Here is a 22,046-nt window from a genome sequence, read left to right on the forward strand (position 1 = left end):
GATAATCTGCTTCCTTCTAGGGTGGGAGCCGCAGTGGCCTCTGTGATGTAGACTATAAAATCATGTGCTGCTGTCTCTGGTTTTTTCTTTGTTAAAGCATGTTACTAAGTGCACACCACAGTCAAGGGGAGAATTAAATTCTACATCTGAAGAAGAGGAGTATCAAAGACTTGGTGCGCATATTTTAATATCACTTTAGACTTGTTTTGACCTGTGTTTTCCCCTTCTTTTGCTGGAGTTGGGCTTGAGGCATAGAGCATCCTTAGTAAATGATGGCTTCCAGTGGTGCTCGTGTGAGCAACAGTGTGGCCACTTTAGGTTTTCCCTTTCTCTCTGAAGTCATGCTTGGGCTACACGTCTCACCCTGTATAGTCTGTGTTTTATCTGGAAAGGTCTCTTTGGGATGGATACATGATAGAAGCTAAGTGAACTGAGGACTTGTTACAGAGTCCACTGTGATGGACAGTCCATGAGCGCTTAGAGCTGGGTGGAGGGCATGTGCTAAATGTTGCTCTTGGACGAGTGTCTGTGCTCATTGCACTTAACATTCATTCACACACTCAGAACACACATATCTATTAAACCCCTTTTAAGTTTTTAACAGTAGGGCTTATTTCCTTTCCTGTTACATAAAGTTTAGTGCTTATGGGTAGAAGTTTTTCCTTAAAATAATCAGCGCATAAGGAGGGAATACTGCTAACACCTCCAACGGAAACAGATACTAAAGGGCAGCCATCTTCTAGCAACTCAGTTCTAGCCCTCCGTGCCATGTTTCTGTCTTCTGGTTCTTAGCCTGGCATTGGGCTGCTAACATTCAGGAAGATGTTTTTAAGTGCTACTCATGGATACCACATGTCAGGATTGTAAAAGGAAGTGGGTTTTTTGGATAGAAAATATTAGTGATGTTTGAAAGATAGGAACTCTTTTACTGATGGTTCTGAAAACTGTATGTCTAGAAAACAAAACCCACCAGCTTTCTACCGTGTTCTCTCCTGGTGGGGCTTGTCTGTTTTGTGTGTAGAGCATAACTGAAGTACCCTTGATTCTGCTATACTTTTACCTTTTGTATCCCCTCAGTTTGCTTCAGACTTGGAACTCATTTCCCCGAGGTTCAAGGGCAGGGGGGTTGCATCTAGCTATTGGAGCCAGAAGTCTGACCACTGTGGTTTGAACCATGCAGGGATTTGTTTTTTTTGTAGGTGGGAAGCCTCTCTCTGCTCTGCTGTCCTCACTGTATGGCTTCTGTCTTGGTGCTGTGATGCAGTAGTTACAACAGTGGCGATTTATGTGGCATCGTATTCATGCCACAGGCACAAAGTGGCTGTACAAGCAAGCTCTACACAGCTTCCCTGAGCTACAAGGGGTTCCAGGGAAGCTGGCATGCCAGCAGTGCACACCAGTGTGGTTGTGGTGAAGGGAGGCACAAAGGGGAAACAGAAGTGTCTGCCAGAAGGGCTTGGGTTATCGCTAGAGTAGTGAGTTCACAGCAGTGCGGCATCCGAGTGGTAATTAATAGAATATAGTGGTGGTATAATGCTCAGTGTGGGTGACTAATCTTATTTGCTAAGCTTTATTTAATTGAAGCAGAGACACTCATCTGCCTTTAAGCAGCATACATGCTTATAAGTAACAGTAATGACCTTGTGTACGGTCTCATCTTCCAGCAAAGTCCTCATTAGTAGAAGGATTAGGTAATAATAAAGTCTTCCACGTACTGTGCTTAATTTAGGGTTTTTAAAATTGTATGTGTTCAGGTTTTTATTTTTTGTTTAAATGATTGTAAATCAGTTTGTTACTGCTGTTTTCATGAAAATTGTACCCAGTTTAGTGTAATGGCTATTAAATCAAGTCATAACATTCTTAAAGGAATAGGCTTTATTTCCAATATAAAATTAACACATACAAAATGTTTTAGGAAATTAGCTAATACCAAAACCCGTGAAGAATGTGAAAATCTGAAGGGTAGCCAGCAAACTGGTTCAGAAGGCAGTAGCCTGGAAGCTTGGTGACCCAGGCTCAAACCCTGGAGCTCATGTAAAGGTGGAGAAAGAGAGGCGACTCCACACCTGTCCTCTATACACTCTTGTGTGCTGTAGCACACCCCGAATAATAATAACTTAAGAATCATCCCTGACCCTATTACTAAGAAACAATTATCACTGTTATTGCTGTCTTTTAAAATCAAAGGAAACATTTAAAATTATTTATAAACATGTCTAATATGAATAAATATATTAGCTATGTTAGCTCTCGACTCAAAAAGTTAAGAAAACCTTGGCTAAATAACTCCGTTTCAACTCCATTTTCAACTCCATTTAAAAGTAAATATAAGTTAATATTGGATTTCCATTATTCATAGCTGAGAAATGTTAAAGTGGCATTTCTGCAAAGTTTGACATTAATAAAGTCTTACTGACTTTGATTTATCTTGTAACAAAAATCACAGCTTCTGCTTAGAGTCTAGGGTTTCTCGTTCTTCCCCGAGGTCATTTGTTTATTCTGGAGAAGCCACAACTGTCAGAACCATGGCAGGTGATTGGTGGGAGGGAAGCACCTTTTCTTGCAGTGGCCGTTTCAGGCGGGCTCTGTGTGGGTCTTTTGTCTTTTGTACCTGAGCACTCCTTCGCCTATCGTTTTTCAAGCTGCAGATACATTCCACCTCGCTAGTTAAAATTAGCGAAGGAATTGTTAGGTTTGAGTTATAATTGCTTTCCCTTCTCCTCACTTCCCAGCCTCTGCAGTACTTTGACAAGCTTCACTCCTCCTGCAAGCTGCTTTCAGTGTGCGTCCGTTATATGCTGTCGACAGGCGCTCTCCATGTTCTATTGGCCTCCTACTCAGGGAACGCTACCACCCTCTATGAGTGCTTCAAGGGGAAACAGCTGGCAGAGGCATGTGAACTGTGCACACTTGCTGTGAATAGCCCTCCGGAGACTCTTTAATTCCTTTACCAGTGCAGTCAAGCTAACCTCAAGTTGTTCTTGGTTGGTTTTGGGTTCAAGGTTCAAATAACCTAACTTCTTATCATTATGAGTAAGAGAAAGTGAAAATGCTGTTTTCTATATTGGACTGCTATTGTAACATAATTTATTGTACAAATAGCATTGATACAGTCTAGATATGATACGGTTTAGGGGTCTTGATTGGGTTTGGGTTTTTCTGCCAGTTAAAGAATTAAAAGGCAGGAAAGAATCTCATCACAGCAGGTAGCAGCAGAGAAATCTCAGAACCACAGCTAGAATCAGCAGTTAAAGAAAGAAAGGCATTTACTGGGGATTGTGGAGGAGAAAACACATACACAGCAGACATACATACGGAGAAAAGGACCCTCTCCTCTGCGAAGGTGATGGGGATGAGGGAAACACACACACACACCTCTACCACAACACAACTCAGAAAGCCAAAACCCAGTCTCTTCTCCAGGCCTGGGGGCTTTAAACCATCTTAAGAGTTGCCTTTCCCTAATTTAGGGTTGGTCAGTTTGAATACAGTTAGGATCGTTGATTGCTCCAGAACTGTTGTGTGCTTGTATCCTGAGCAGGATTGAACTTGTTCAGCCAGCCCATCAGCAGGGGCTGTTGGTGGGAGACAAAAAGTGAGAAAGCCATTTTGTTTTGTTTTGTTTCAAGCTGTCCCACTTTTGTCTCAAGTCAGGAGGGTGGGAAAGAAACTGGCCATCTTGGAATGGAAATTCACCCCCTATATTCCCTTGGCCATAGTCCTTCTCCCTATCTGTCAGTCTACCAGGGAGTCTCTTGATATCATAATACTGGAATTAATAAAGAGAAAAAAATAACCATAAACTCTGCAATTAGACAACAAATTTATTTTGTTTTTGTTTTGTTTTCCAAATCTGGCCCATGTGCATGTTATTGTTATAACTACACTGGCTACTGAGTGAATTCCAAAATTTTGTTTTCTCACACACCCCCATCTTTACAGTGATACATGAGTTTAATTTTTCAGAAGATAATTCATTTACATGGCACAAAATTCCAATGTTCCTAAGAGGACATGCAGGGAAGTTTCTCCAGCCTCCCAGCATTCCTACCCCCTTTATGATCTCACACATGGAGTAGATCAAGTCAAGAGCTCAGGGCTCTTTATATAATGATACTTATGCAACAGTTCACCTGTAAAGTTTGTTTGGCCTGACAGTTTTACTTAAAAAAAAAATGAGGTGGTCTTGTTGGTGAAAATAGACGAACCATTCATATACCAAAGCTGTGATTAGCAGTCTGATATTCACCTGTGTTCTACATACATAAAGACAATTAAACGGGAACCTGATGTTGAGATGCTGACTTGAATAGGAATGTGAGTAAGCTGTCATGACTTAGAACTTACTCTGTGCTCCTAGTATTTTTACAGCTTTACCTTTTTCAAGATGCCATCCTATTATGTATCTTCAGGAATGTCGGGGACACATGTACTGTGTTTCATGTTTGTCTTTTGCTCTTATTCCAAGGTTAGATGATAGCAGAGACCCCAAAAGTGAGTGAAAAGCTACTGTTTAATGAAGCTGTTAAAGGCTCCCTCCTTCCGCTCAGAAGATGCTGAGCTTTGTACTGAAACCAGTTGAGGGTGTTTTACATACAGGAAGCTCCAGTAAATGGAAGAGTAGACTGCTAGTCACAAGCACATTGACAGCTGCTGTCTGAGGTGGGAAATGGCAACCTAGAAACCAGTGGGGCAGTCAGCCAGTTCAGTATACAAGAACGTGGCTCAAAGCACCAAGCCCCTGGTTCCTGTCAGATACCGGCTGTATTGTTTTATCTTGTTGTATTGGTCAAGTGCGCCCCATTCCAAGCAAGTGTGCTAGCCTCTGTGTCCACATAGGTGTTGCTTTCTCTTATGTATTTTCCTTTAGCTCAGCCTTCCGTCTATATTTTGGTCCTATGTTCTGGTGCCTTTTCCGTTCCTCCACCCCCAACCCCCTTGTTTTCCTAGTAGCAGGAGGAGTCTACTTCTACTCCAAGAGGCTTGAGAGTAGAGACAAGACAGCTTGGCAGCAGTGTGGGAAGGGCCACTTTTTAATATTAGTGGGAAAATGGATCTCCCCTAAAAATCCCAGGGAAAATTAGTACTCAGTTATCCTATAGCTGTGTTCCCTAAGTTAGCTTTTGCAATATTTAATCTTCAACCTGACCTTGGCCTTGCTCATATGTGGCCAATCTACCAGCTCCTGTCACTCAGCCTACCTGACAGCTACTGTAGGAAGAAAGATACCCAGGACTTACCTGCTCTGCAGGACTTAGGGGCTCAGCAAACCCTCATTTCTCCAGAAATGGGCAACTGATAACCAGGTCCCCTTTATACAGCTTACACACGTATTCATATTCTCTCTCTCTCTCTCTCTCACGCACACACACACACACACCCCAACCCTAAACTCTCAAGCTCACAGGCTTCCCTCCACCAAGCTACTCATCCCTTCTTCTCACCCCACCACTCTTCCCTTTTTTAGCTATTACTGTTCCTACTTCCCTAGCACTGGCCATATCCAGTCTGTTTCTCTTTCTCTCTGCTCTGGACTCTTCTAGATACCTATGGATGTTATCTCTTATTCACAATAAAAACCTTCCCCTAAGGGAGCAGCCATTCTGGCACTTCTTTTTTTATTTCTTATTTTATTATTGTTATTTTTTTTTTAACTGTGCCCCACATACAGCTTTTATGTTAGTTTGATACAAGCTAGTGACAGGAATCTCAATTGAGAGTCACCCTACCAGATTGGCCTAAGGGAAAGCCTGGGGCATATTCTTGATTGATCTAGAAGGACCCTGTATACTGTGGGCTGGTGGTCCTGGGTACTGTAAGAAAACATACTGAGCAAGCCAATTAGCAGCACGTCTTCATGGCCTCTGTAGCAGCTCCTGCCTCCATGGCTCTTCCCTGATTTCTGGATGATGGGCTACAAGGAAGATGAAATAAACCCTTTCCACTTGAGGTTACTTTTGGTCGTGGTGTCCTATCACAGCAATAGAAACTCTAAGACCTTGCTGGCGTTTTTTGTTTCTTTGTTTTGAAGACAAAGTCTTAATCTGTTAGCTTAGGCTGGCCTTAGACCTCACAGTCCCCATGCCTTAGCTTCACAGTACTGAGATTTCAGACATGTGCTGCCAACTCTTGCTCTTGCTGGCAAGTTTTGTTAGTTGGTTTCTTGCTTTGCTGTTGTTATGCTGTAGTGGGGTTGCACATAGGGCTTCAGGAATGTTATCCAGTTACTGAGCGAGCCCCTGAGCTCCATCCGCAGACGCCCTACTGGCATTCCATCGGACTAGAGGACAGGCATTTTGAGGGTGTGCATAGATTAGGGCCTGAGTAACCCATTTGCTTGGTGGCTTGTTGAGGTACGGTGCAGTGTTACTGAGAGCTGGCATGCATGGCACCTTGGGGGAAATGGTAACTGAGTAGTCAGCCTGGCTGTCTCAGGAGTGCCTAAAAGGGAGGACAGGGGTGTCTTGTCATCTGCCCCAAACTAGGGAACATTAATTAGTTTTTGTTTGTGAATAAGATTTAAATTTATTGCCAAAAGCATGTGTTCTCAGATACTGCTGATTAGGAGTACAAATTGATAGCAAACTGTTCGGAAAGCCTTAAAAACATTCATAACGTTTGACTTAGTACATCTACTGTTGAGAAACTCCCCCAAGAAAAGAATGTTTGAACAAATCCATGCTCAAAAATTCTAAGTTATTTTTAATATTTTATTCTTTCACTTATAACAAGAAATTGCAGGTAATTTAATTGTCTGATAAAATGAAAATGAAAATATATTTAATAAAGAAATAGTAGCACTCAAGATATTTTGAAGGATATGAGAGAAAAAAATATATGAGGGAAAACACAATACAAAGAGCAGGAGCGTTGGAACTCATGTGTGATTTTAGATATGCGTAGAGGGTCATCAGGAGCGCTCAGCCGGCGGACAGAGTGCAGGCTGTACCTGACGGCCCGAGCTCCGTCTCCAGAACTTAATAAATGCGGAAGGACGGAACTGATCATAAGGTTGTCGTCCCACCTCCACACATCATGTCATGCCATACATAGACACTGATAATAAACAAAATGTTTAAAAATAAAGACAAAGGAAAAGAATAAATCATTGTTTTTGGATTTCAAATTTTGTTTCTAAGGAAAAAGTTTCTGGTATTTTTATTTAGCATTTTTGAAGGGAAAGCAAATATAAATACTCTTATTTCTTAGAAAAAGATGCTTAATGGTAAGAAGTGGGGAATTAAGAATCCCTCATTGGGCCAGGCATGGTAGTGCACACCTCTAATTTCAGCAGGCAGGTCTTTGTGGGTTCGGGGCCAGTGTGATCTACACAGTGAGTTCCAGGACAGCCAAGGCAACATAGAATGACCCTGTCTCAAAAACAAGCAACCAAACAAAAAATCCCTTGTTGGAGACTGGAGAGGTGGCTCAGAAGTTAAGAAACACTTGTTCTTGCAGAGGACCTAGGTTCAGTTCCCCACACCCACATGGTAGCTCACAACCACCCATACCTCTAGTTTCAGGGGATCCTGCACACTTTCTTACTGCCTCAGATGGTAGGCACACATGTACACATACAGACAAAACATTCATACACATAAAATATATAAATCTTAAAATGAAGTAAAAGAATCCCTTGTGGGCATGGCATGTACATCCGAGGTAGAGTGCCTGCCTGGCCTGCACAGGCTTGGATTCCATCATTGGTGTGGAGTGGGGAAAGGGGACTCCAATACTCAGTTAGTTCCAGTTTTCTTCCAGACCCTTTATTTAAAGTCACACTTGTTTTTGCTTTTTTTTTTTTTTTTTTTTCTGAGACAGGGTTTCTCTGTGTAGCCTTGGCTGTCCTGGAACTCACTCTGTAGACCAGGCTGGCCTCGAACTCAGAAATCCACCTGCCTCTGCCTCCCAAGTGCTGGGATTAAAGGCGTGCGCCACCACGCCCGGCGATTAAAGTCACACTTGTAAGCATTCTGATTTTGGCAACAGATGAGAGTCTTTACAATCCTTGTCATTTGGTTATTAGAAAGCTATGCCACTGTTACAGGTGAATAAATGGATATTTGGATTATTACAGCATCTTGCATGGTTTGATTAATATAAGCCAATTTCCCAAAGCTCAATTCTTGCTGGTGAGTAAGATGAAATCAGTTTTGAGCTTCTAATTGTGATACAGCAGCATCCTGGAGTGTTGCTAGAAATACCAGCAGCTCAGCAGCACAGCACATTGGTTAGTGGCCAGATAAGAAGGGCAAAAATGCAAGGGGCATAGTTTTATTTAATAAGGTGGTCTCTGAGTAAGAGCAGGAGGAAGAGGAGCTGGAGCAGCAGCAGCAGTTAGAAACATTCATCTTTCCTTAAGCAACAAATGCTGGCTGCCCATAAAAATGTTAACTCTCCATCCCTCTTGTAAAGCATACTCGGTGTTATCTGGCTAAGTATGTTCACTAAATATTTGGTTCACTGATCAGCATCCTTAGCTGTGTTACATAATTTTATAACCAGCCTTTGTACTTCACTCATTTATTTTAATAACATCTCTTTATTCAGATATACTCTACCCATTAGAGTGTATAATGAGTTGTGCAACCATTACCACAGTCAATGTTAGAACATTTTCATTACCCCAAAAGGAAATCTATTAGCAGTTACTTCCTATTTCCCCCAAAATTCCAGTCCCTGATAACCACAGATCTACTCTCGGTCATGTAAACTGCGGTCTTTGCCATTGACTTTATAGCTAGTTCAGCATAGTCATCTTGAAAGGTGACATTTACTACACTAGCACTGTGGCACGCATCAGTACCTCATTTCCTTTTACCTTTTGTTTTACTCTTAGTTTGTTCTTTGAGAATTTCAATTGTGTATCTCTTTATTTTTCATTTTTATTTATGTGTATGGTGTTTTGTTTGCCTGTGGATCTGTGTGTCACTTGCATGCCTGGTGCTCTCAGAAGCCAGTCGAGGGCATCAGATCCCCTAGAACTGGAGTTACAGGCAGCTGTGAGCAGCTTTGTGGATTCTAGGAATAGAACATGGGTCCTCTGGAAGAACAGCCAATGCTTTTAGCTCCTGAGCCACCTCTCTAGCCCTGTGCTTGTTTGTTTGTTTGTTTGTTTGTTTTTACTAATTTTTGTTTTTAAGAGCATACCACATTTTGTTTACCCATTCATCTGTTGATAGATACTATTGTTCCCACTTAAACAAGTTTTGTGGGAAAATAAATTGTGTGTGCATGTGCACATCCCAGCCTTGAGTTAATTTTTTTCTTAGGATTTTTTTTTTTAAATCTATATTGTGTCAGTGTGCTTATGCTACATGTGTGAGGGTGACCAAGGAGGCCAGAAGAGGGTTTCAGGTTCTCCACTGCAGAACTTCCTGGGTAACCCACCTGACATGGGGCTGAGAATCAGACTGGAAAAGCAAGAAATGGTTCTTAACCATTGTGCCATCTCCTTAGCTCCCGAGTCAGGTTTAATGTGTAAGTCCTTTGTTCACCTGTAAGTACCCGTTGTCCTGGTTTGTTGGCAATACACTCATTTTTCTATTGAACTGTTTGACACTCTTAATGAAAAACAAGTGACTAAAGGTGAAGGTTCTTGTCCAGACTCAATATCTAGTCCACTTACCTGTCTGTCTCTGCATTTATATTTTCTTCCATTCATTCTACAGAGATTTACTGAACAAGTCTGTATGCCAAACATTGTGTTTGACATTCCCATGCTACTTGCTTTGGGGAACCAGGCTATCTTCAAAGCTACAAAGTTTCTTTCTTCAAATCTATTGTTAGCATAATAGTCTGTCTCTCTCTCTCTCTCCCTCTCTCTCTCTCTCTCTCTCCCTCTCTCTCTCTCTCTCTCTCCCTCTCTCTCTCTCTCTCTCTCTCCCTCTCTCTCTCTCTCTCTCTCTCCCTCTCTCTCTCTCTCTCTCTCTCTCTCTGTGTGTGTGTGTGTGTGTGTTTGTTTTCTTTTTTTCAAGACAGGGTTTCTCTGTGTTGCCCTGACTATCCTGGAACTCACTCTGTAGACTAGGCTGGCCTCTGCCTCCCAAGTGCTGGGATTAAAGGCATGTGCCACAACTGCCTGGCTGATAATAGCATCTCTTAAAGAGTTGTAATGTGGTTTCCTGTTGCTCTAAGCCTGTGGTGACATTTGGAGCTCCAGCTGACTCTGGCCTGGTCTTTGGCAAGTTGTAACTTGTCCTGTTATACAAAAGACAGTATTTTAGTAGTTTAGGGAGTCTGAAGAATAGAGATAGTGTAGGATAGACCAGTGACTGTGCTGAAGATGAGGTTGGTTTTAAAGCAAACACATTGACTGGGATGGTGGCTCCTGGCAGGTACAGAATTTCTCAGGTTCAATCTCAGGGGTCTAGCAGGTTTAAGAATAAGCATTGGCAGTCGTCCAGAGGTCAGGGACATTGCTGGCTTCCAAATCTTATTTCTAGAAGCAAGTCCTTGATAGTTTAAAGTCACAAAGAGAAAAGAGTGTTTCTAGGTCATGGGTTATTGGGCTTTTAAATAGTTATAGGAGGCAAGCATGCTACATGACAGTGGTTATTCGTGTCTAGGTAAAGATTATGGTTGTAGCATTTGAAGCCAGAGAAATATTAGGTTAGCAGAATTTGATTAGGTTAACAGAAAAGATGTTCTAGTGTTATAAACTAATAAGTACATTGAAGGAATAAGTTGAGAAAATCTTTTTTAAAGATAATAAACTTTGATTTTGCTAGGCTTGTTGACAAAATACTCAAGGTTGATACCCAGGAACTTTCAACTTTGTTAAATACTAGTTGGACTGACTTCCTGCTCACAGCTGCAGAGGGATCGTGACAGCCATATTGGAAAGTGAATCATCGGTATCTCCCTGGCTGGTGGCTTGGCTTGGTTTGTAAGGTTTCAAAACCCTGTAGGCTTAAAGAAAGAAAGGTAGCCATTCCTCAGTTGTCATGAACACTGTTTGCTTTGTGTCAAGAAAAAAGGTTTTAGTGGTGAATATATTGCCAGACTTAATTTCTAGCTGCATAGGTAAGTTCCAGTTGCTAGAGATAGTATTGACTATAGACATTTTGATTTGAAAGTTTTGGAAAGCATATTATGTGATAAAACTTAGTCTAGTACCTCTATTTATACATCCTAAATTTCTTTCAGGGATTGTGCCATCTTCTGTTGTCCTGACTTCTTTCCAGGTGATGTCAAGAGTTTTCCTAATATGGGCAGTGACACATAGTGTCAAAGAGGTGAGTAAAATTAACGTTGACAGTCACCAGGGAGCTTTCTCCTACATGTTTGCTATGGCTGAAATCAGATCTCCAGATCATTTCAAAGTAACCAAGTTAAAGCTGATAGCTGGTGTCTACTGTTGCAATTGGGTCCAAAGTGGAAAACATAGCCCTATCTGCATTGTTGCTCAATAGAAAGCTGATCAGAGTTGAAGACCTACAGTCTCAGTTCCCACGGAGGTAGGGTGTGCACAGCATCACAACCCAGTTGTATACTTGATGTTTGTCTATAGCCAGCGTGTTGGTTTCTGCATTTGGAGAGAATGGGGCACTGGCTCACTCTCAAGAACACTTCTGTTTTCATGGGACCAGGAAAGGCGAGCTTGTTTCCAGCCCGCTGAGTTGGGTTAAAGGTATTGCCATGTGCTCCAGGTATGGATGGCTCATACAGGAACACCCAGCGCCAGACAGAACCTGGGGGAGAAAGCCATCATCCCCTCAGGTGTGATCTATAACCAAGCTCTGGTTTGGGTTCACGTTGTTCTGAGAGGACGCTGCTGTCCCCAGTGTCAGTTTTCTCCCATGTTACCTGGAGGAGAGTTTTGGCAGGTACAACATTCGTCTCTAGCTTACAGTCTCTACACTTGTCAACCAATGTCAGCATTCGATCCCTTTGGGCTCTAGAGACCGTTTATCTATTAATATTAATCTGTGTATTCTTTGTCCTTTATTCTGAAATCCTTGTTAAAGCTTGGCGTTTGTCAGGATTTATTTTGACAGTTCTGTTCATATTTCAACTAATAATGGTTTTTTTTAAAACTTTTTTTTAATTGGCCCATGAGATACCTGTAAAAATGTACATATCTAATGAGTTCTTAGGCAAGGTTTAAACAACTTGGATTGATCAGCTGTCATCTCATTATAGTCCCATGGAATTAGCAGGTCCATAAGCTTTACTTTTCAGTCAGTCTCTTGTTCCTTGAAGATGTCTAAACTTGCTATGCAGGAAGAATGCAAAGTAATTGTGTACCTACTTTTAATAACCACATTTTAAAAATCTAAAACAAGAAAATAAATTCTAGTATTATATATAGCTTGTTGTTCTCATTCTTAGCTCTTACAGAGTTAGAAAAGTGTTACTTATAATACCACAGAGTTCTTTTTACACATATTTTTACGTGTATTTATTCCTATTTATACTATAATATTTTTCATTGTAATCAGTAACTCCTAGTATTATTTGCCAGTATTTTCAGTAACCTAAAGTCTTTCCTCATTGTCTCTCAGTTGCATCCTTTTGTCTCTAGTGCTAGGGATTGAACACAGAGCCTTGTGCCTGGTAGACAAGCCTTCTACCACTCAACCACCTCCCCAGCCTCACGTCACCCTTGCATTCACTCATCCCACACTGAACCCAAGCCTCCTGAATGGTTAGAAGTACAGGCCTGTACCAGCAGGCCTAGCTCCTTCCTTACGTCTTAAATGGGCAATCATGTGGATTCAGTAAGTGAGATGCAGCTGTTGACTCACCCTGCTGATACAGGTGGATATTGATTATTTCAAGATTGATGCCTCACCTGCTTCAGTGAGCACTCTTCTGCTTATTACGATGGCAGCCAAAGCAAGTGGGCAAGCACCCAAAAATGTTTGGAGTTCAAACGAAGCAATTCTGTAAGATTCCAGATTTCCTGGACAGACCATTGAAACAGATTGTCTATAAAGCTATTAAATGTCTCTGTGGATTACAGGTGCTAGACTTTGCCATCATCTCCAGTAACCACGCTGCCTGCCAGATGTGGAAACTTGACATTTAGCAGGTGGTTTCTAATATACTATCACACTTGAGTGTTACTGTATGTATTCATTACAGATGCATATTCACAATTGTTTCTCTGCAGCCAAAGTGATCCAGTTTTTCTGCTAACATTAACATGCCATGTTCAGAAGAACCTAGTGTAGTAAATGTCACCATCTCTTTGTCACCTCTTGGGGCTCTGCATTTCAGTGTCCTTTCTTTCATTCACTGCACCTAGTTGAACAGCTGACTTATGAGTTTCTTGAGTAAATAGAGTTGGTATTTTTGCTGACCCAGGATCTCATTCCATTTCTCTGGACAGAACTGTTCATTTGTCATTTTGTTGATTCCAGTACATTTCCAGCCCCAGTTTGCCTGGACTAAGTTGAAAAGCCTGTGTTTTCTAGAGCCAGGTTGCTTGTTCTTTGTCACCTGTTCCTAAGCCCCAAGTATTAGCCAACTGCTATGTTGCTGTCTTAAAGTTCCCAGAAACTGAGATTCTATTTGCTGTGTCCAACACTACCACTGATGACTTACCTTCCATTCTCCGAAGAACCTGGAAAATAACTCTGTCTTACCCAGCTCTGTGCCTGTGACCATGGCAACCATGTGACTAATGTGTCCGCTTTTGTATCTCTCCGTTTCCTGTCACCTTCTTCCCCAAAGGGGACAGCCAGTATTATATTCTGTGGTCTTGATTCCTTCTGCCTTCTGTGCTCATTCCTCTTGGTATTTTGTTTTGTTTGTTGTTTGTTTGTTGTTCAAGACAGGGTTTGTCTGTGTAGCTCTGGCTATCCTGAGATTCACCTCCCTCTGCCTCCCAAGTGCTGGGATTAAAGGTGTGTGCCATTGCTGTCGGTTCCTCTTGGTTTATTGTTTTGTTTTTGATTGTTTTTTTAAATTGTTTGTTTGTTTCCTGTAATTTTTTTGTGGTATGCTAAAGTAGAGCTCATAAACCTTTTGAGATCTAACTTTTATATTGAAGTATACCCTCCCCACCCCATGTGCCTCTCATTCCTTTTTAAAAAACAAACAAACAGGCTCTTATGCAGCCCAGAGTCAAACTCCTGCTTCCACCTCCCAAGGTGCCACCACATCCAGCTTGAGAATTTTTCCCTTTAAGAGACCTTATAAGACACACATCCTCTCGTGTCATTTAATTCTCTACCTGGGGGATACCAGCTACTTTGGTGCTGTAATGTACATTGTGGAACTAAAGGTGATCAGAGAGTTTTCTCTTAAAAACAAAGACCCACTCTTCCACTTGACACCATAGTAATACGGATATTAACATAAATAACTTAGGTAGGCCTGGTGGTGCTCCACCCCAGTGATTGGGAGGCAGAGGCAGGCTGATCTCTTTGAGTTTTAAACTAGCCAGGGTACATAGAGAGACCCTATCTTAAAAAAAAATGTTTGACACTGAGGCCTTTCCTTTACCTAATGTAGCAAATATTCTTCCAGCATTTCCTTTTAACGAGATTGTACATATGAACAAAGAAAAGCTGTGGCACAGCAGCCAGCTTGAGGGGAGAGGGGAGTTAGAGGAGGCAGTCCACAACTCTAGCTGACCCAGAGTTTCTTCCTGTCCCAGATCTGAACTGGCTGGTTCAGCATCTGGCCTCTGCTGGTACTTGCTCCCCCACTCTCTGTCTGGGTCTGAGTGTGAGTCTTCTGATTAAACTGAGTCAGGACCAGCATCTTTAAAGTGAATTGGAGTGGGCATGACTTGACTTTCTGTTTCTCATCATGATTCCCCGTGAAAAAGACCCCCACATATCCTTGCTTGTTCTGGAACAGTTATGCTTGGCCTCAGACTCCTAGACACACAGCTAGACCACTGTTAGGGTCTATCCTGACTCAGCCCTCTGCAAAAGCCACCTCAAGTCTTCCTGAATCTTCAGAGTAAGAGCACCATGATGCTCTTCCAGGTCTTCTGTGGGAAACAGTTGGAAGTTCAAGGGTGCCAGCCAAGGATACTCTACTGAGGGTGATCTTTGTAAAGTAAAACTAAACCTCAAAGATAGAGCTTCGACTCCGGTTCTTACTGTTTCCCGCAACCAGAACAAGGGCTGTTACCTCACACTGTTTGGCACCTCTTTGTGGCATACTTCTGGCTCCTGGCATTTACTCTACTGTTCTTGCCATTCATCAAGGGGCTTACAAATACACTGAAGTCAGAATTAAGAAATTAGTGTCCGATGCCGTATTCCTGTACTAATTATTGTATGATACATTATAACTTACAGAAGCTTTATCATTTATTCTTGGCTACTGTCTCTTGAGGTAGGTTGGGCTCTCCATTAGAGTTCGGGAGCTAGAGAGGCAAAGTTGGACTTCTAAGTCCTTGGTCTTCTTAACACATCACAATTGGCTTCCTGCCACAGTTTGGAAAGGCTGTATGTGTTGTCCTCATTGTCCTTATGCTGACTTGTCATTGCCTGGTGGCATAGAGAGCCTCTGCCGAGGATGCTATCAGCACCTCATTTTGCTGAGTGCATAGTGAGGTGTGATTCTTCTGTTACATCATTTGCACACCTCGTACAGATCAGTAGTGAGCCTCCTCTCTGGGCTTATCTGCAGCACGTTGCTTTTGGGTTTTTGTTTTGTTGTGTATTTTGTTTCCTTTTTTGTTACAGGGTGTTTAATTAGTTCCCTTTCTGTTGCTGTGACAAAAATACCTTGATGAAAGCAGCTATAGGGAAAGGGTTTCCACCTATAGTTCCAGACAGCGTGCTGACACTGAGGGTAACTTAAACAGGAGCATGGAGGAGCTGGTCACTGCTAGGCAGCAGCAGAAAGAGAGCAAATGAGAGCAGCCTTCTTGTACTCAGCCAGCTGGTGCTACTCACAGTGGGCTTCAGCTTCCCACATCAGTAACAATCAAGACAGTCCTGTAGGCATCTCCACAGGTCGGCTTCATCTAGACCTTACTAATGCTGGACCCTTTAATACAGTTCCTCATGTTGTGGTGACCCCCAACCATAAAGTTATTTTTGCTGCTACTTCATAACTGTAATTTTGCTACTACTATGAATCATAAAATATTTTTGGAGATAGAGGTTTGCCAAAAGGGTCATGATGCACAGGTTGAAAACCACTGATCTAGACAATCCCTCACAGAGACTCTTCTCAGGGGATTCTAGGTTCTATAAAGTTAAGTTAAGTTAAACAAGGTCTCCTGTCTCCCAAGCTGGCCTTAAATTCCTACATAACTGAGGGTGTCCTTAACCTCTTCTCCTTCCATCTCTACATTGAGAATCGTGATCTCAGGTTTGCCGCCATGCCTGGTGTTCTACAGTGCTGGGGATTGAGCCCAAGCTTTCAGACACGGTAGGCGGACACTCTCCTAACTGAGATATAGCCCCAGTCCTACTTCTCAAGTTTTGTTACTGCTCTCATGGCTCACTGGCTGATTCATTGGCTGATCTGCTTTAAAGTACTAAGACTTTTTACATTTAGTATTCATGGACCATTTGGACCAGAATTACCAAGATTATTTATTTAAAATGTAAATTTTAGGTCCCACTCCACACCTGACAGGATATCTGAAACCAAGTCCAAGGAATGAACATTTCTAGATAATCTCTTGAATTCTAAGCTTTGGAAAATGCCCTAAAAATACCTGTGTTCTGTTGATTTCACCCTCCTGTTTCAGTTCTCATTCCCAAAACCAAGGGGGAGGGGCGGGTGTTAATGGAGTACACTGTAGAGGGGCAGCAGGCTGGTCGGTGACTGGAGTACCACTGGCCATCTCTCTTTTTTTTTTAAAGCTTGTATATATAGGATATTTTTTTGAGTATTAACAGATAGATATTTTTAAATGCTGTATTTGAATCATACTAGAAAAACTTTTTTAGATCAAAACATCTAGTAAATTTTTCTCAAATTCTAGTGTGTGTAAAAATAGACTAAAAAATTTGTTAGAATGTAGGTATTTTATGTGTGGAGTATTTTTGTCTGCAAGTATATATGGTGTGCACCACATGTATACCTAATACCTTATGGAGGTGAGAAAAGGGGGTTGGATCCCCTGGGACTAAGACTGTAGGTGTTTGGGTGCCACCATGTAGGTCCTGGGAATTGAACCTGAGTCCTCTGCCGCAAAAGCAAGTATTCTTAACCATGGAGCCACCACCTCTCCAGCCCCACATACACACCTTTTTAAAACATAAAATAAGAGCTTTCAAAGCTTTCATTCTTTCCAAAGCTTTCAAAGAGAGAGCTACATAATTCTGATATAAGGTAGCACACAGAAGGAGGAATTGGGGCATACAGAGGAGGTTTGGGATCAGAACATACTGAAACTTTGCAAGGCAAACATCTGGTGTATGTGAGAGCTCCTTTGAGCATCCTGTTTGGGGGGGGGGGTTCTTCCCATTTGTAGCACATTTTTAATCTCTTGGGCTGGCTCCACTGCACCTTTTCTCAGCAGGCATCCTACATTCCCGGTATGTACCACTGACAGAAATAACTAGGAAGTGTTCTGTAATTCTCCAGTATTTCATCCCTATACCAATTCCAGGCATTCAGTCTCCTTAGGAGAGAAGTCAGTGGCTGGGGCTAGGAATGTAGCTAGAGTGCTTATGGAATGAGCCCAGGCCATGAACTGGGTATAGCACTTTATACATGCAGAAGGATCAGAAGTACAAAATGGTCATCAGTTAGTTATGTAAGGATCTGCAAGCTAACTTGGGATACTTTAGATCCTGTCTCAACAACAATAAAAGATCAGTGGTGGGCTGGAAAGACAGCTCAGCAGTTATGAGTACTGGCTACGGGGCTGGAGAGATGGCTCAGTAGTTAAGAGCACTGACTGCTCTTCCAGAGGAAGAGCAATTCCCAGCACCCACGTGGCAGCTTACAACTGTCTGTAACTCCTATTCCAGGAATCCAATGCCCTCACAAAGACAAACATGCCACAACAATGTACATAAAATAAAAAATGTAAAATTATATAATATATATAATATATCTTTAAAAAGAGTACTTACTGGCTACTGTTCCCAAGGACCTGAGTTCAGTTCCCAGTACCCTCATGATGCTCACAGCCAGTCCCAGAGCCTTCTGGTTTCCACGGGTACCGCATTCACATGGTTTATTCACATCCAGGTGAGCTGTAAAATAAACATAAATAAACTTTAAAAAAAAAAAAAAGGGTCAAAGCTGGAGAGACAGCTCAGTGGTTAAGAGTACTGGCTGCTCTTCCAGAGGTCTTGAGTTCAATTCCCAGCAACCACATGGTGGCTCACCATCTATACTGTGATCTGATAGCCTCTTGTGGCATGCAGGTATACATGCAGATAGAGTACTCATCCATAAATAAATCTTTAAAAAAACAAACAAACAAAAACAAAAAATGTGGTCTTTGAATGGTAACAGTGTTATTCCCTGCTTCCAGGGTATTCTGGTGGCCTCCCTAGGGATTCCCTCCCACCGCAATACTGGTAGAATACAAAAGGGCAGACGCTGCAACAGAGCCATCTGAGATTCCTAACTGAGGGACACCATGTAGAGACAATCTTAAGTTGGTGGACTCCAGAGTTCCCTATTACATATTTAAAGAGTTACAGAATCCCTAGAATTCCCTTAAACCACTAAGTGTAACTCCTGGGTAGGTTCTGGCATTTCCCCATCTGTCTGTTGCTGCTGAACAGTTAAAGGAAGCTGAAGAAGAAAGTTGGGGCATCCAGAAGAGACAAAGCACCCTCTTATCTGTTTGGTGGTAAGGTGTGGGGAACACAGCTGTGTCACACTGAGTTCTGGTGTTGTAGAACACAGAGGCTCTACATGTGTCGTGCACATGAGGAGGTGATGACCTGTCGCCCAGGCTTTTCTTGTCCTCATGGTTGTGAAGTAAGAGTGTGAGAACACAGTGGAGGTAGTGAGGAGTCAGTCGGTCACTAGCTCATAGAGATGCAGAAAGGACACTGGGAGTAAGGCTCATCCTGGAGGGAGTTTTCTCTTTCTTCCTCCCTGGCCCCCTTCTTTTCTGTTCTTCTTTGCTGGTTCTCCAGCTAGGTTCACAGAGTGCCCATGCTGCCCATGCTGTCACTGGAGGGCTCGTAGCTTCCTTCCTGTGGCTATACATGTGCCTTGGCCATGTTGTGTCCTTCCCAGCAGGTACCACCCACAAGCTTAGTGAGTTAGGCAGAAGCAGCTTTGTATCTTACTGTTCAAGGAGATGAGATACTGTGTCTAGAGTGTGCCACTGTCTTTCTGAATGCTGTGCCTGGACTATGCCAGTCTCTCTTGTGCCCTTCCCACAGTGATGTTCTGTGCATCTCCTCTGCTGAGATACTGCTCAGTATCCTCTAGGCCCCTTGAAAGCTAGGCATCCAACATTCCCCCATTCCATCTATTTCCTTAACTTTCTATTTTAGACACTCCTGTAGGTGGGTGCACATCACCTTCACTTTTAAAATTAGCCCACTCCTAAAGGCAAAAAACTTCATTATTTGATTGTTAATCAGGCACTGTCAAACTTTAGACAGCTCTTGGGTAAAGGCAGCACACTAGAATATCACTTCCACATCTTATAATTGTGGGCACTTAGTGATTATGCTTTTTGTCTGTTTGCTAAATTGTCCTTTTGCCATTGCCTATCTGGGATGATTGTGGCAAAATCAGAATGTCTAATTTTTCTCTGAGTTTTCTGCTTGCCAATTTCCAATATTGTACTTCAGTATATGGAAGATACTTAGATCCATTATGCTTGGCCAAGGTTCACTTCTGCCATTTCATGCTCTTTCTCTTTCTCCCATGGTCTTAACCCCTCAGTTCCTGTCAGACTCCACTAGAGCACATGCCATTTAAAATAGGATGTCCTCTGATGATAGTTCAGTCAGTTGTTTGTTTAAAAACTGCATCCATCTTTGTAAAAAAAATTGAAAGTTAGCCTCACTCCATGCAGAGGGCGGCCCTCCTCATCAGCTCGTAGCTGAATAAGTTCAAGCTCATCAAGGCAGGGAAATGACTTAAGTTTCCTTAACATTAGTCTGTTTCTGCACCCCACATTGTCTTCATCCTGGTGAGTTCCCCTATAAACATCTGTTACATGAAGAGTAACACCAGAGTAAAGTCTGACACACAGCATCCCCAGGTGTCAGGTTCGGCATGAGAAGAGACAGCTACACTGGGTCATTTCTCGGGAAGCCTATACAGTTGTCTTCATTCTGAGAAATGCCATTCGGAGGAAGAAGGTCTGGGGCTAGCAGGGAGTGTCCTGCCCATTTTGCTGAGGTCTCCTGAGAAGCGGCCTGCTCTGCCCTGGCAGTTCCAGTCCTTTCAGGCTGAAGAACAACCTGCTTCTTTCTCATCGCTTCTGGTCCTAGATTTTAGGGTATTTTGTGCATTTTACATTTTAGTCTCTTAAAACACGATGGTTCTTCCATATAATGGATGTTATGGATGCACCTGTGCAGCACCCTGCATTTTCCCAGGTTTTGACAGTTACAGCAAAATAGCTTGTGGTTGAAACCTGTTTTCTTCAAGCATATGCACTATTGGGTAGTGTCAACATATGCAGTGTAGCTGTCTGGTAGTAGAAGGCAGTGTTCAGGACAAATCTGGTCCCTTGCAGTCCTCAGACTACCAAAGATGTTCAGCTTTTGACATCAGGGACACAAGAGTGACAAAAGAAGTGTGACTTGGACTTAATACTCTCCCAAATAAACAAATGAAACTTACTGTCTGGGGGCAGCCTGAGAGACAAAGCATGTGTCACAGAACAGTTGTGATGTCAGTAAGAGTTGTTAGCAGTGAGCTCCGGTACTTGTGTCCTCATGGGAATTGGCTTAAGGTGCTGCCTTAGAGACACATGCATGCTGCAGTATGCTCCGTTCTCTTTACTTCATCCAGTTAGATTTTCATGTGCATTTTCCTCATGCTTTGTAAATGACTGTGACACATTAAAAAAAAAAAAAAAACAGTCAGAAAACACAGGAGTACTCGGTATGTTCTTCGACTTAAGGACTGCTAATTTTAAACAGATCCCCGATAGTGGAGGTGGCTTTCATGGTCCTTGCCTATGTGATGCAGAGTTGGATCTGATGGCCCTGGGCAAGGCCACATAGGTCTCACCCTTCAGAGAGATTGTTCACTCTGACAGCATACCCCAGATGCACCCTTGCTGAGAAGCAAGCCACATGCCTCTCTCCAGGTTGAGTTAGATGGTACCATGGAGTACAGTCAGCATTGTTATTATCTGCATGATTTAGAGAGCCGTGTTTCCCACTGTAAAAGTTAGGTGATTGGCATGCATCGTGAGCATTGCTAAAATATGTCAGCAAAGTCAGGAGAAGTTAAAAGGTTTGACCTATAAAGTGCTTTTAAACAGGAGTGTTCTACAGTACATTGAATGGCATTCTTAAAGCATTGATTAATATTCATTTGGAAACTTTTATATGTGGGAAGAACTCTTTCTTCTCTGCCAGAGCAGTCCCTTATATACTGTAGCTTTTTTAAAAACGCATTTATTTTGAAGCATGAAGGAAAACATCGTAAGAATCCTGGTGCTTTCTACCTCCTAAGAGCCATCCTGCTCAGCAGTCAGTCTGTTGGCCATCCTATGGCCCATAGGGGACCCTGAGAAGTTGCTCCTATTCCTATGCTTCTAGAAAAGACATATGAAGTATACACTCATGTTTAGGAAAGAGGGCCCAGTAATGATTTTTTTACTTTTCCTTATCATGTTCAAACTGTCATTATAAGCAGTGATGTATCATAAAAGAACTAAGGCACTTTACTAAGTTGTCTGCATTTTCCAGAGAGGACCTTTTTCAAGTCTGGTGTAAAACCCCGGTAAGATGAACTTTATACTTGTGTGGCTGTGTGTGTGTGTGTGTGTGTGCATGTGCAGGGCCTGCTTTGCCTTAAGTGGGCAGACTAATCATGAGTATTCTAGGTTTATACATGGCCAAGCTTTACCTTGGTTCTTTTCCGCTTGCTGCCATAGATGTTTGTTTAAACCGACCACACTTTCCTGCTTCTCCCTCTTACCCTTTGCTTTGCTCTGGCTCTACCAAAATAGC

General features: G+C 42.3%; 1 protein-coding gene across 3 annotated transcripts in view; it reads left to right on the forward strand.

Annotated features, from left to right (window-relative positions):
• Hacd2 (3-hydroxyacyl-CoA dehydratase 2) overlaps positions 1-22,046 on the forward strand; it is an 86,770-nt gene that overhangs the window by 42,037 nt on the left and 22,687 nt on the right. For 2 of the 3 annotated variants that reach the window (NM_023587.2, XM_006522570.3), the window contains one exon: positions 11,149-11,237. In NM_023587.2, the coding sequence (NP_076076.2) occupies positions 11,149-11,237 (89 nt within the window). Of the gene's footprint in view, positions 1-4,109; positions 4,318-11,148; positions 11,238-22,046 lie in introns of those variants that run through there. The other variant, XM_006522571.1, reaches the window with a different exon arrangement.

This window comes from Mus musculus, chromosome 16, assembly GCF_000001635.26.
Source record: "Mus musculus strain C57BL/6J chromosome 16, GRCm38.p6 C57BL/6J".
NCBI classification, from domain to species: Eukaryota; Metazoa; Chordata; class Mammalia; order Rodentia; family Muridae; genus Mus; species Mus musculus.